At 38.0% G+C, this 16,362-nt stretch overlaps 1 protein-coding gene across 1 annotated transcript in view; it reads left to right on the top strand.

Moving 5' to 3' along the window:
- RIT2 (Ras like without CAAX 2) overlaps positions 1-16,362 on the top strand; it is a 183,361-nt gene that overhangs the window by 70,329 nt on the left and 96,670 nt on the right. Inside the window, exon 3 of the mRNA XM_020584953.2 lies at positions 5,848-5,921. Within this exon, the coding sequence (XP_020440542.1) occupies positions 5,848-5,921 (74 nt within the window). The remainder of the gene's footprint in view (positions 1-5,847; positions 5,922-16,362) is intronic.

Raw genomic sequence — 16,362 nt, 5'->3', positions numbered from 1 at the left:
TTTCTCAAGGCCTACACTATAGGTTTTTTTACGGCTAGCAGAGAAGTAATATTTGCATTAAATACTGCATTACTTACCTATGTATCTTTCATAAAAAGAGCTGAGGTGTTCAAAGTGTGTAGTTACTGAAGGAAGTGTTTCTAGCTGTGGATTTAGAAGGGAGAAGCAATTTTTTCTCTCTTCTGCAAACCATCATCACGATTCTTCTGGCTGGAATAATATTGTCTGTTACCATCACTTTTGTAGGCTGGTAACAAGCAACTTGTGCTGTTAGCATGAAACTGGGTGAAACCTGAAGGATCTGACAAAGACATGACAAAACTACACAAATGACAAATGGCAAATATAGCTTGATGCTGAGAAATAAAAACCAGCATCCCTGGGGAGAAGAATATGAAGTATTCTTAATTGCAGATATACTTACAGAATCACAGAATAAACTGAGTTGGAAGGGACCCACAAGGAAATCCCACCCCTGGCCCTGCACGGGACATCCCCAAGAATCACACCATGTATAATGATGTAAGAGAGCTGGAACCAGAATTTACATATCCTAGATAATAGCCTACAACTAATATCCCTACTTGCATTATTTTAAAGGATACTGCTGCCTATGTGAGTATTTACAAAATACAAGGCAATAAAATCTGTCAGTCCTGCACCTCTAAACCACCCATTGCTTATCATGTGTGCATAGCTTATAGGAAGGCAACCTCTGTGACTTGGTGTCCTTGTCTGCAAAGTGCTGATAGCAACGTTCACCTAAATTATAAAACACTCATAGTCCAGGAAAATAATTATATGCTAAGGGAGGTTTTAATACCAATGTTTTTTGATGGGTAGTTCCTATGACATGCATATTCTTATCTCAAACAGGAGCAGTTAATGTGTAGTATTTGGTACAGTGGTTTATGGCTCTGTTCATACAGTCTTTTTATTTAAAAATTCCTTGGTGTAAATAGAAACAGAACCCATAAAGCAAAAGACTCATGACCATCCTACATTCAGGAGCATTGCTAAATTAAAATGCATTTGTAGCAGATAATCTAAGCACACCAAGAACTGTGTCTTCTGCTGTTGCTTTGGCTCACAGGGAGAACAGCAAGAGGCAGAATTCCAGGTGTGGCTGACTGAGCTTGGATTCCTTCTGCTGGCTTGACACCTCCTCAGTCAGATAAAATATCTTTTGGCTCACCTTTATATGTGAATCTGATCATTTTTTACTGCAATTGGTATTGTATAAGAGGAGAAGAGAGACTTTATTTAGAAGGCATAGAAGCAGAATTAACAAATGGAAGAAAGAAGCATCTGACCTATATTTCAGGGACTGGAACATGTCTGAAATGCAGATGAAAAGCCCATTAGAACTCCCCTTTAAACTGTACACCATCCAAATCTATTTGTCATGAAGCAGTTACCTGCTCATAACTGAAAAAGTACTTTGATATATTTTTTATGAATTCAGCTTCTCTAAGATAACTGATCGTAACACAACCTTGCATTAATTACTGTACTTCTGTCTCCAGAATTATGTCCTATAAACAAAGAAAGCTGAAAAAAAGAAAAAAAAGGTCATGCATTAATCTTACACACACACACACCAAAAAAAAGAAAAGAAAAAAAAATCTTAATAACATAAAACTTAAAGAACTTTGTTTTTATTATACTGCAAAGGGCAACCAAACAATTAAGAAAGAGAAGTTAAAAAATAAACCTCTCAAGAATTTTTTTTTTACTTGGTTTAATTTAGACAGTGAATAAAGAAAGAAAGCATTTAAAATTAAAAAGAAAAGGGTACCATTCAGAAAACAGTTGGATCTCTATTTGTTTTGTCCCACCTTGCAATACAGTAAACAGTCAATAATCATTGAAGCCAAATGATATCATCCTCTGGGAAGAATTTTATATTTTAATTTTTAGTTTTCATCTTCGTAGGAAATAAGATTCTAAAAAATCAACATTATATGTAGAAAAAAAAATCTTTAATAGTACAGTTTATATATCCACGCATTGTTCAGATTGCAAGGATGTGGGAGTTTTGCTTTGTTCTCTTTTCAGTACCCTAAGAAATGTTCATTCTTGCAGTCAGGGCTTGAAACACAGTTAGCAATATCAATAAACTCCATCCACAGGTTTTTTGTGTAATAACCTCCTCTTCTGCTGAATTTTACTCAAGCCAAAAGTTGACACTTTACAATTAACACAGAAAAAGACTAATCCTGATCTTAATATAAACAATATAGTTTTAGTCTGATTTATTGCCTGATGTCTGATTAGTATTCATGTCTCTATTTTGTATGTTGCCTTAATGCTTTACTGAAACAACAGCTGGATTTTGGCCATTTATTAAATACCACTCCTTAGAGATGTAGAATGTAACGTAGAGATACACATGGTTTAGCAGCCCCCAAATTATCTTTAAAGGGAGCATTATATTTGTATTTTAAATTAATTAAGTAAAAGAAAGTGTAGCGTACTGAAACACTGTTAGTACTGTAAATACACCAGACACCAGTTGGTGTATAATGTGGATAATTATTAAAGGGAGGATATTAGAGTGTGGGTTTATTAGTGTTCCTGATGAAGATTTTCCTGCTTTGTTTCATATACATTTAGATGCAGCTTCAGTGGAACATCTTCACTTCTGTTCTACTCTGTCCACATGTGAGCAGTGTGTTCCTGCTCTTTACAGCAATGTCTCAGAACTTCTCTTTCCTTACCATGACCATAAATTGTACCGTGCTGCCTGGACTAAAAAGACCAGCCACACAGCAGTCTCTTCTGAAATCCTCTGGGAAACATGCAAAAATACTGTGGTTTCTGCTTAACATCATAGCTACCACTGAACCAAAAATATGGGTTCAACATACAGATATATCCAACTCTCAATCTCTAGGAGGTGGTTTCTCTCCAGGTTAACTCCTCTGCCCCATAATCTAAGTAAAATAAAGATATTTGCCCATGTAAGAGACATAAAAGAGAACTAAACCTCTATTTACACTACTTTCTGTGATGAAATCACAGTTTAGAACTATTAATTGTAGAGCAGAAGTAAGTGGTACAGCTCTTCCATTTGGTGCATACGACATGATATGGGAAACACGGGTTTCAATTTATGCATCTTGCTTCTGCCTTCCGCCTTGGAAGGAATGCAACGTCCAGGAGATCAGTGAATCCCCAGCTCAATGGAAGGGCAGTGCCTCTCAAAAGAGCAGCTGTGTTTGAGCATTAAGAAAGTGATAGCTCATGAGTGGGTCCTATGATTTGTTCTCTGCTATGAGAGTGTGTTAGCTTAAGACAGTGATTTCCTTGATAATTGTGGGCTTTAGGACTTCCTCTTGAATGTGTGCCTGAAGAAAATTCGGGGTTAAAACTCCCTCTTATTTTCCATCCAGATGCAATTTGAAAACACCCCAACTGAGGGCATTTTTCGGCATTTCTATATTACCTGTACTACCCTGCTTTTACAAAGGAAACTCATATCCCCTTCCTGTTTCATCTCTACATTTCTTGGGGCAAAAGCAAATCTTATATGTGAAAACCCTTTGACTAGAAAACTATTTAGATTCATGCACTTGGTCATAGCACAATAGAACACGTTTTTCTACCACCAACAGAAGACATTAGCATGCATCAAGAATTAAAATGGGACAGTGATTCTTATACTTCTTTGTGAAATGTTTTAAGGTCAGTATTTAGGGAAAACAAAATGAATGAAAATGACAAAATGTCTTTGTGGATTCAGTGTTATGTCTGCAAAGTAAAAATATTATAAAGATAGTCTGGCTCCAGCATTTAACAGTTGAAACATTACTGATGACAGTGACATTATATCAGGGTACACCTGGAGTAGCTCAGCAGGGTAGATATCTTACATTTACTTGCTGAAAGCTGTGGCTTATACTCAGAGGCCAGTGGGTCTTTTAGTTATAACTAACTCTGAACTTGTAAATCATTTTGCTGGAAAAAAAAGACAGGATTTATCTAGCTTCATTTTTATCCAAGTAGAATTTAAGTAGGAAAATTTCTGTCTGCATTAGCTGTTTTAAAGCTACTGTATAAAGATTCACATTAGTCTAAGTGAAAAGGGAAGTAGGGCCACTGGCTTTAGAGAATCCAGCTGCAGAGCCAAGAATGCAAGCTAAATTTATGGAAGTCATATGTTAATTGTATATGCAGTAATTTAATGCAAATAGGCACCCACCAGCATGGAATTAATAATACTTGATAGTATTAATAGAATTCATGTGAAGGAAAGACCATGTTTGATTTTACATGTTTTCCTACTTTTCTTTTAATTTTTAATTAACAAGAAAGATAAAAAAATAAAAAGAAAAAATCTACTGCAGGTAGATTGCACTGTCATGCAATAATAAATTACTTAAACTGCAAGTAGCCCAATTCCTTTTATATGGTCCCTCTTTGCCACAGAGTTTCTTATTCAGCAATCCCTACAAAAAGATCTATTAACAAAAACATATGGTGGTAGGAGTGCTCTGGCTTTCTCAGCAAGGTAATATATAATATAATTAATTGAGCCTCTGGGCCATCTTAATATCAATGGGATTAGGTATTTGTTTAAAGAAAGTCATGTGCCTATTAATTTGCTGAATTGAGGCCTAAGATAAAGAGGAAAATACTGCATGTGATTATGTCATAAAAGATAGCAATCCTCTGGCTACATAGGAGGGGTCTGAGTTAAGGCTATGCAGAACCATGTATTCAAAAGCTTTAGTTTACCAGGTGGAAAGCAAGTTTTTACATGTTGTGTAAAGTGCTGTATGATGCAACATATATAGTAGGGCACAAGGAATGTCCCAGGAATCCCAACTACCTGCCATATAATCCCATTTTATTATCTCAGTATTATTTCAACAATTGTTGAGAGCCTATTCCTGAGGGTCTCTGCTAGGACTGACTCTTAGGACAGGCCCAGCCACAGGCTCATGGTGGTTAATGACGCTTCTCAGATACCACAAATGCACTTGTCTTGTCTTCACACCTCAGTGCACTTCCAAAGCACAATGTCAGACACAGAAACCACTCAGGCTGCTCTGCATGATTGTTCAATTAAAGAGCACAGATAATTTCCAAGACTATTTCAAGTATAAACACGGGCCATTATCTACATGTCTTTTAATCATACGAAGAAAATACAAATGTTGAGAGGGCAATGAAACCGAAATGTGAGGAAAACTTCTTATGCAAATAGTTGTTCACCTTTTCTTTGTTTTTCTTCTCCTAAATTTAGTTGACAAAATCATGAGCTAATGGAAGGGTCCACAAAGCAGAGTTTTTCCTCCTCTGCCTGCATCTATGAAGAGTGTGAGGACATAGATTACAGAATCTATTTTCAAAAAGTCTATTCTCAGCCTTTCTGGAGATATACAGAAGTTTTAATAATTGCTCTGACATGCCTGTTCAGCCACAGGGAGTCTATCCCAATAATTTAGACAATCTTTAAATTGAAACAATTTGCTGGAAAAGTTATTTGAATGTGTCACTGTGGTAAGGAGAAAAACACTCTGTTGCATAGCATCAGCACAACAACTCTGAATCTTTGTGACCTAAGTAACGTCTGGGGTCTGTGCTTAAAGAAGTGGAAATGTTTCCCTTTTAAAGGAAGGGAAATTTAATTTTTGTATTTTGACATCATGTGATACAAGCGATTCTCTTTTGCTATTGCTTTGTAGTGATGATAGGATTTCAAAAAGGGACTTTTGAAATAAAACAAGGTTAGGTCAGACTGAAGAGCTCTTGAAAAGCCTACTCCAAACTAGTAAAGCTATTTCATTTTCCATTCTCTGAGCCACTCATATCTTAAGCAAAGTGCGCTGTGTTTTTCAGAGGATGCCTATAAAACTCAAGTCCGAATTGATGATGAACCAGCCTATTTGGACATTCTAGACACTGCTGGACAGGTGAGTAATTCTCCAATGTGAGTCATTCAATCAGAGACAAACTCAAAGATTTTAACCTCGGACGTATGGGTCACAGTCCTAGGAACAAGGTTCCCTATTCAAACATAAAGGAAGCAGTGGCAGAATAACACAGAGGAATTAACAAAGGAGAAGATTAAAGGAGTGCTGCAGTATAGCACAGTATAATTTCCAAATCTCATCACAGGAGACAGACAGGCTGAAATGAGCAGTAGATAAAAAGTTGTTTGTTTCTTTTTCTTTTGTATGCAGGAACATCTATCACAATAATGGAATGAATAACACTGTGTTGATTGTCTTACGTCTTTCTCAGTCCTCCTTTTTTATATGTATTACAGGAATTTTCTGGTCTGCTTTTAGACTAAGTATTTTGTTACATTTCCTCTTCTACCCACATTATATTTAAATATCAAATGCTCACGCATAAGGAAAATATCTTCATGCCAGAAGTAATACACAGTGTACATACACAGGTTTTCCAGAGAAAGCTGTGGCTGTCCAGTCCCTGGAAGTGTCCAAGGCTAAGCAGGATGGGACTTGGAGCAACCTGGTCTAGTGTAAGGTGTCTCTGCCCATGGCAGGGGGGTTGGAATGAGATGAAATTTAAGCTCCCTCCCAACCCAAACCATCCTGTGATTCTGCCATTTCTATGACAGCATGTCTGCTGTGTGAACATCAGTCAGGGGATTAAGTTTCATATACAGTAACAAAGAAGAAGGTTAAGTAAAATAATTTATTCTACCTGGCTCAGTTAATTCCCTTTCCATCTCAAGATATTTTTACTGTTTAATCAAAGTGCTGCCACTTGCTGATCTTTTCCTCAGGTGTGTCTCAGGGTCTGTTTGAAGGATTTTGTAGTTTCTCAAGTTTCCATAGTGCATGTGCACCGTGTGCAGGAATGAGACAACCAACAGGGAACTTAAATGTACTTAAATAAACAAAGAAATATCTGAGAAGGAAAAGCCTGGTAACCTTGTTTTCAGCTTCCCAGATGTCTGAATGCACCTAAGATGGGCATTGAAACTGGTAGGGAGTGCAGTCTGCTGCCAGAAATTTACAGGAAGTTCATCTGCTGTCAGTCATTTTCACATACACAATTTTTGCATGATTTTTTTTTATTTTGGGTCATATGAAAAGGCTAGAACTAAACCTCATTCATAATTTATGGGAGGGGGATATGATTGCCAAGGTTATGAGTTTTATCAGAGCAGACAACTGTAAGGTAAGGAAAGAAATCAGAATAATTCAGTCAGTGGAAGGTGATAAGAACAATAGAAGAGGAAAGCTCATAAACAGAGTTTTAAATTTTGTCTCTATTAGGAAGAGAAACATCTACAATATTAGAGGTCCATGGCATGTAGCGACCAAGTAATGAAATGTGGTGCAGATATTTCACAGAATCATAGAAATTTTAAGGTTGGAAAATAAGATCATTGAGCCCAACCATTAATCCAGCATTACCAAGCCCACCACTAAACCACGACTCTAAGTGCCACAGCTACACATTTTTTAAATCCCTCAGAGGATGATGACTCCACCACTGTCCAGGCATCCTGTGCCAGGGCTTGAAAACCCTTTCAGAAAAGAAATTTTTCCTAATGTCCAATCTAAACCTCCTTTGTTCCCTCAGCCATTCCTCTCTGTAGCGAGCAGAGGCCTGTGACAGAAGCCCCACACTCAGCAGATCCATCAGCCCAGGCCATTGCACAGCCTGGGCATAGCTATTCTACTTCAGTTGAAATGATTCTACCAAGTCGATTTGATATGACAAAAACTGTTTTAAATTCCCCTGTTGTTCCAGTGCAGATTGTCATCACTGAAACACATTCCCAGTGTAACTAGGAAGCTCTTCCCACTTTTCTTCCCCACAATTTTTCAGGAGCTGTCCATTCTAAGTGTCCTGGATTTAGCTGCTTGTCTTTGCAGATGTCTTTGGATTTGTTGCCCCTCTATCTGCACTACACAGCTTCAGAATAAATCAAGACCTAATCTGACTCCCATTGAAGTCAGCAGCTGAAATAGGCTCTTTCTTCACAGAGGACTTAATGGTGCTCTCACCAAAGCTCACACAAATTCTGCTCTGACTTTGGTGACTCAGGGTAAAAATCCAAAGCACCCAGTTGGGCTGCTGCTGCTCTGTGCCTTGATGGTACCTAGTTGTTTTTATTCCCCTGGGTTTTATGTCAAATAGGAGATGGTGTTACAGCTTCTAAATCAGGCAGTAGAAATCTCATTTGTCTGGGTGTCCTTGCAGTCATAAATACTTCATCATCAACTTTGAATAATGACTTTAATCACTTCAGAAGATCAAGGAGCTAAAATTGTAATTCATCCCTATTTGGGAACACAAGAAGTCAATAGAGAAACTGACTGAATTTAATGTGTTTTGTTGTTGTGCTCGAGGATATATTTCAACAAAAATGTTTCTTCTTTCCCTCCTGTATCTATGGACTAACTGAGAATTTCAACACTGACCAAATTACCTACTAATAATTGTTTTCAATTGTCATGTCTAGACTTAAAAACCCACATGTGATTTCATACCTGACACTGCATAAAAGTCTTTGATATTTTAACTGGTAGATCCAGTATGAAGCACTTAAATCATAAATGGTGCTTCAAAAATACATTTATGTTCTCAACTTTCTGAAGCTGAAAAAGAAAACAAAACATTCAAACAATGTGAAAACCAGAAATATTAATAAACTTGCTCATCTAGTTACTGATTTTTCTCTTCTCATGAATATACAGACACTATAACATAGACCAATTGCTTGTCTCAGGAAGAAAACTGATGTTCTGTGAACTCTGGATACATATTTTATACACAATCATTTGCCCTTTTGTGCTCTTCCAGTACTATTTTTCTACTGAAAGCACAACAAGAGGCATTTTCTTAATGAGTGTAAGGGTTGGTGCAAGCAGTTTTGCTTCACTGAACTCACTACAGCTGCTTTTCACCACCCTCTACACCTGCCAGCCAAGCAGCCTGTGTTTACTCACCACAGTCAAATTCAGACAGAATATGTTTACCTCAGACAGTTTCAGGAGCAGGTATTGATGGAGCTCCTTATAGCTGGATTGTCATAAACAGACCTAACTTGAGCTGTTCCTACCAAAAAAGCTTGTAAATGTGTGGTGCTGCAAGGAAATGAGCAAAAAATTGATGCTGATATTCTTTTTCAGTGGCACAACCAAGTATAGAAGAAGCTGCCAGTAATTCCTTTGGTTAGCTGTCAGTGATGCCTTTGGCTCTTTAACTAGAAGTCATATTCTTAACCCAAAAGTTTTCTTTTTGCAACTACATTTCAATTAAATCCAAAACAAGAAGAAAATAAAGCCAAGCAGAGTAAATGTGAGATTAAGATCATATTTATAAAATTGAAGAAGTTTCTTTTTTTAGCTTTTTTACTAGCTACAGTAGGGCATGTGGAGTATATAGGACAAACTTAATGGAAGTCTGCAAATGCAAATTAGTATCCATAAAGATAGCTTGAACTTCCTTGTTCACCCATATGGGAGATTTTTTGAGTAACATTCCCTTGAAATTCACCTGTGTCCATTGAGTTTGGAAGTGGTGTTTGTGGCAATAATTCTGGGATTTCCCTTTTCTTGACCAATGCATCATAAAAATAATCTGCTCTTACATACATTTAATCTAAACTGATGTAGTCTTTGGTTTCCAGCAAACTTGCAGGTGCAAATGAAGGGACATTCAGCCTTCAAGCACTTTATTCTGCATTCAGTTCCCTTCACAATTATTCTCAGGGAGTGACAACCCCCAACTGCTCCAACCGCGCACAGAAAGCCTCCACACAGTTATAGAAACCTTCTGTTCACTCATTTACGCTTTCTCACCCTCTCTTCTAGCTTAAAAATATGTTGCTACTTCTGCAGCCCAGAAGTATACTCCTCATGGAGCACACACAGCAGTTATCTCTCCTGCTGTATTTATGTTGACTGGCACAGGAGCTTTTATTCCTGCCACAGCTTTCCTCTATGTGACACATTACCCAATCTCTCTGTGTAGACCTCACGCCGAACACTAAAAGAGCAGCAGAGTTCCCTTCACTGAAAAACAATCTGATCTGGTATGTAAAAGAGGCAAAAATTCTTTTCAGATACAAAACAGGCAAGTATGTGGAAAAAATGGGTTTCTGTACCTGTCAGCGAGACAGTACATTCCGAGATTATTGCACCAATTTTTGTTTGCTAAAAAGTGAGCTTTTTATGATAAACTTAGTGCACCAGGCTATTTCCCAGGTGTGAGTCAGAGACTTGAAAAATTGGCCTTAAAATGTGATGGTATGCCATTTCAGGGAGATTTTCCTTTGTCTGGAGCTGTGTGCGCATGAATTCATTTCCAGGCAGACACTTTTCAACCTGACAACAACAGCGCACTCTGTACTGAAATCCATCTCTCAAATTGCTAGCAAATCACAGGACATGTTTATCCTGCCAACCTGCAGGACTATGATTCTTACCCCCTGCTTCAAGCTTTGAAGAGGAACCGTATTAGTCCCAAGAGCCCTTCAGATAAACACACTTTCTCAGACTAAACACTATAGTCCAATGATTCACTCAGGCTGTTATCTGAGACCCTTCTGCTTATTATCTAAACATGCTGCTCTAATCCTGAATCAATGGAAGTGAAATCTCAAAGTACACTAGTGCAGCTTATCTCAAGGAAATGTAAAATGCCTTTTTGGCAGTAATTATGCCTTAATGGGTCTTTACAGCATGTTCTTGTAAGGGGAAAATAATTTTATTGCACTTTCTGCTAGGTACTGTAGTGCATAAATGAAATCCATTTTATTTTTAAAGCATAGGGATATTGAAGTAAGTAGCAACTATTAATGCAGTGTCTTAGGTGAGAAGAGCATTAGTTTTATTTCCTTTGTATGTTGTTGCTCCACAGGCTGTTGAAAACATACTTTGAAAGTCAAATCACCACACTGAACACTTCCTGGGTTCTCAATACAAGTTGTACAGTAATATCTGGGAAGAGCTAAAATCTCTCCCTTGACCAAGTAATTTTATTTGCCAATGGACAGATTGTGAAGAATCACTTATTTGGCACAGATACAGAGTGGAAAAAACAGTTGCAGTAAATCACAGATGAAATTGCAGACCTGACACCAATTTCCTTCAAATCATGGGCAAAATATTCCTTGACTTCAGTAGGAAAAGATCTAGGCATATACTGATAAAAAGGAGTATATTACCAAAGGAAGAACAGGCAACTGGCAGCCAAGATTCCCAACTTCCTTTCTCATCCGTCCCCATGAGTGAATCATGATGCAATAAAGGGTGGATCAGTTTGTATTTGTAGGCCTGCATTTATCTTCCTGTCAAACAGGTGCAATAAAACATTGCAGGGAACAAGCATTTAGGGTGAACATGAGCATTTATTGAGTCCAACAATACTGGTTTCCTGTCCATTGCTACCATTCTGCTTCAGCAAAGTCAGTGGTAGTGGTTCCATACTGCTGGTGGAGCAAAACTTTCTGGTGTTTTCTGTTATCTTTCAACAAAGGCTTGATTTTTTTCTCTCTTGAAATGCTTTCCCTCTCACTGTTCTGTGTCTTTCTCTAACTGGCAACTTCCAAAACCACAGTGAAACACAGTGATGCTGCTGAAAGATTTATGTTTTTTGCCTTTTTAATAAAATCAGAACACAAGAAAAGAAAATAGATTATTACAAATTTTGATAAAAGTAGAAACATCTTTTTTTCTTCTTTCCAGGCATTTCTTTGCAGCATTTCCTTCTGGATTTTTGGTTTTGTTGTTGCTGGGGTAGGGTTTTTTTATTATTTTATTTAATTTGGCTTTGAGGTGGTTTTGGTTGGCTGGTTGGTTTTGTTCTGGTGTACAGTGAATGGAAAATATCTATATAAACATATCCCATATGAGTAAACTTCATACAGGTCCTCCACAAATTGTGATAATGTAAATTCACCTTTTCTCCCATCACTAAAAAATATTCTGCACCTTTTCTTTACACCAGTGAATGGTACTGAAGTACTTTGAAGTTCCAGTAGACACTGCACATACTCTGTGTCCTGATTTCTTTATATGTACATATGTGACTGTCCTAGATAATATCACCAGGAATTCCATTTTACATAGGCTTGATATCAAAAGCTACTTGTTACCGAGCAGTTGTACACAAAACAGGGATGCCAGTGGGCAGAAAACTGTATTCTACCTCTGTCAGTTTTCACAAAGCTCATATCATAATGATATTTCCAGGACTAAAATATTGGCTTGAATACTGAGAAAATAAGCACGTATTACAGCACCACATGGTGCCCATTTCCCCAGACCAAATGACCAAGAAAAGTTATTTTGCAGAGCAGGGCATTAATGCTTCTCAGGAAAAGTAGGTTGCGCCCAAAAATGAGATTTTCAAAATTAAATGTCTTTTATGCCATTCTGTAGCCTTGAATGGTGGTGTCTCCAGGCAAAGAGAACAAAAGCAGAGAGTTACATAGTGTTATCTGAATCATCCAAACATTTCACTTATAAAACCGCATTGAGAAGGACTGCTGGAAAAGGCTTTCTAAAAATGTGATTTTTATATCCCACTACCAGGAGGGGAATGGAAAAGCTTAAAGACAGGTAATGTCTTTCAAGCTGGAGTTTCAATAATTTTGCCCCAGAACCTGGAAGTGAAACTGCCTCCTACCAATCAAACAAACAGACAAAAAACCCCTACTAACAAACAAACAAACAGAAAAGTAAACCTCAGCAAATTTTGAACTCCATTGCTTGTTACCTTTATAATCTGAGAAATGTTATTCCATCCATCCAGATTTTTCAAAGAGGGATTGAGAGCAAAGTAGAAGCTCAATAAAATAATTAATGAAAATATGAAATATTTTCTGAGAAGTTTTTTCAATTTTTTTCCTTAACAAGCTATATTTTGGATATATATTTTTCTCACTTCCATAGAAGAAAGATTGCACAGCTTGAGTAGACTTTCATGCCCATTTTTATTTTGTGCCTATTGGATGAGGAGAATAAATTGTTGTCATGAGTGTTCCATATCATTATCAGAGCTGTGGGATGATGTGAGACAAACCACACCAGGGAACGATCTTTTCTTTTAATTAGACAAAAAACTCACAAGCTTAGCAGTGGCCACATTGACTGTACCTGTGTCAGAAATCAGTGTAGTACCTGACTAACACCATGGAGAAAGCTGAAGAAGTCAGGCTCTACTAACTTTTGGAATTGCATATGAGCTTTGGCCCTGTGTAGGAGAGTTTTGGAGTATCTCAGAAGATACTCAATGTCTTTCAGGATCATAAAATCATGGAATGATTTTGATTAGAAGTGATTGCAAAACCCCTGCCATGGGCAGGGACACCTTCCACTAGACCAGGGTGCTCCAAGCCCTGTCCAACCTGGCCTGGAACACTGCCAGGGATGGGGCAGCCACATCTCAGGGCAACCTCACCACCCTCACAGGGAAGAATTTCTTCCTGATATCCCATCTAACCCTGCTCTCTGTCAGTTTAAAGCCATTCCTCCTTAACCGGTCACTCCATGCCCTTTTCCAAAGTCCCTCTCCAGTGCTCTTGTACCCCTTCCTGGAAAGTGCTTCAAGGTCTCCCTGGATCCTTTACTTTCTCTGTTGGATCTATTGATCTAACCAAGGTACCTCATGACTTACTGTTTTGGAGCTCTGCCTGTGTCCTCACAGTTTCTTGTTTGTTGTTTTTTTTTTTTTTTTTTCTCTAATGCAATTCAGTTGCTCCAGAAATATTTGTGCATACAGAAATGAAAAAAACATGTTTGGAAGCCACAGGAACATGACAACTCAGTCATTTTGTGTTACAGGTTCACTTTGTCAGCAATACAAAAACCATGCAGGATTGTAAAAAAGGTATTTTGCATTCATTTTGGTGGTGATTTATGTAGTCCCCAGGGAACACATCCCTCAGATAAACACTGAGCTAAATTTCAGTCGCAGAAATGAGTGCACTATTGATTCAATGTTACAAAAGTCTAAAACAGCCACTCCACAGATTGCTTGCTCCTTCCTTTCCCCCCTTTTCAGGTTCTCAGATTATATTATATCTCTGCTGATAAGTAGGGCACAGGGGAGGGGAGAGATAAACCTATGTTTAGGAATTTTTAAGGTAAGCACACTTGTTAGAGAAGTCACCATGAAAGAGGATATATGCAAACCAGAACATAATTTGCAGTCATTTATCGGAGCAATGAGGTGTTTGACTCCACAGCCTCCTGGTTTACTTCTGCAAGGCTGCACAAGGCCTCACTGGGGAAGGTGGCAAGTCTGTGATGACCACAGAAGCTGACAAGAGCATGTCAATCCCTTCAAAACCTCTGCTTGCAGCTGTAGTCATTACCTCTTCACTAGTGGCTTGTTTGGTTTTTTTTTTAATCTCTGCTTCTTACTAAAATGTAATTACCAAGCTATTAATTTTTCCCTTTAACCGTTTATGATGCATTTGTGATAAAAGGTGAAAACTGGCTTTATTCTTATTTTGCATATCAATGAGAATGGGGGAGAAATATTATGTGGTGCATGATAAACCAAATGCATTTGGGGGTTTTAGAGGTAGTTAACAATGAAGATTGCTTCAGTGCCTGCATTTAGAAGAAAATTGCTAAGGTGTTTATCCCTCAGAGAGAGACCATTAGCATGAATATGAAAGAAAAAGGCAATTTTATGAGTTAGGGAGTGTAACACTGAGGAATTTTTACTGGCATTGTGGAGAATTGATATGGTGATTTCATCCATATTTAGGGGTGAATAAAAAGTAGATATCATCTCCCAGGTGATGGACTGCATCTTTTCATTACTGCACATGACAAACCATCTTGGGGAGGGCAGGATTAATAAAGTTAACAAAAGCAGAGTTGCAGAAAACTGTCAAATATGTTATGACGTGGAGGCAGAAGGGCAATTAGAGTGGGAACATTGGGAATCTCAGTGAAAAGAAGCTGTATCTGGAGGCAGAGTCTGAGTGCCACTGCAGGTTATTTACTAGTTCCTCAGCAAGAAAGAATGGTCACTTTGTGATGTTATATTTTGTAGTCCTGAGTTATTTTACTGGAAGTTGCTCAAATCTGTCTTTTTCTCCCCCTTATTTATTTCCCTTTACTTACTTTTTTTCTATCAGGCTGGTGTGGCTCAATCTTCCTGCATAAGTCATGATGCAGGACATGTGAATACAGAATAGTGAGTGCATATAAAATGTTCTGCAGTTAGGGAAAGGGCAGTGAAATAGTCATCCATCCGTGCTCAGGATGCAAAGGAGCATTGACACCTGTTTTTCACCAGGCTTAATCCTGCATGGTCTGTGACTGAGAGCAGTGCAAGATAGGATGGGAAGCAGTATCACAGCTGGGAGGAGAAGGGGAACCTGAATCTATAAGTTAACTTGTGGGAAACAACATGATTTCACTGATGGCGAAAATCGATCGTGTCTAACAATGACTTGAAGTCAATAAAAAAATAACCTCACATATCCATGACATCACAATCCCAGACGGGATGAAATCTTGACATTCCAGTTCAGAGGCTCAGACTCGTTTGGATGAAGATGAGAGCAAAGTAATCATGAGTTGCCCTTATTGAGTAATTCACATTAAGAAACTGCTATCTTTATTTTTAATTAATTTCTCTTTCCATTCAGGACTTTGGTTGTGCATAAAGTCTCTTCTGTAGTCAGAGATTAAAGATGTATTAACCAGTAGGAAGGATTCCATCTCTTTTGGTGAGGATACATTAGTTCCTAAAAAGAATACTGATCTGAGGTCTAATGCAATATCATCTCCTCTCTGGGACTGAAAACCTGTTTCTGGAGTAAACAGGTTGTTGCTGAAGAGCATTAAATGTAGGGGAAAGTAGTAGGAGGAAATTATTTTAGAAAGTTTTCAGCCAAAATTTTGTGAAAATCAGGAATGTAAATCTGTGCTTGAATTTAATAATCAGTGCATGTCTAATTGTGTTTCTGATGCTGCTGACCATCCATTTATTTGGCCCACTGAGCCTGCACCATCTTCTTGCCCACAGGCAAGGTCTTGAGGTCTTCCCTGTCAATCCTAGGTGAGCTAACCTGGAAAACCCCTGGAAACCAGCAGCTAAAAGTAATGCTGCTATTTATCATAGAAATGGATATGATACCTGTGTGTCTTCCAGAAAGAACACCTGTCATGAATATTCTCCTTCTCCTGTTTCCCTTTCCAGGTAAATAAATTAGCTTAAATGGGGGTTGCCGGTTGTCTTCTAAATTACAGATTAATTTCAGTGCCTGTCTCAGCTTTATCCTTGTACATTCCCAGAGTTAAGAAAAGGCTACTGATTTTGTACAATGTGGAGTTTGTAATATTGCCTTGGAAGGCTGTCAGATAAAGCTCAGAAAGCCATTAGTCTGCTGGGAGCTTG

Source organism: Corvus cornix, chromosome Z, assembly GCF_000738735.6.
Source record: "Corvus cornix cornix isolate S_Up_H32 chromosome Z, ASM73873v5, whole genome shotgun sequence".
Lineage (NCBI taxonomy): Eukaryota > Metazoa > Chordata > Aves > Passeriformes > Corvidae > Corvus > Corvus cornix.
Note: the sequence above shows the minus strand (reverse complement) of the source record. Positions and strands in the feature narration are given on the sequence as shown.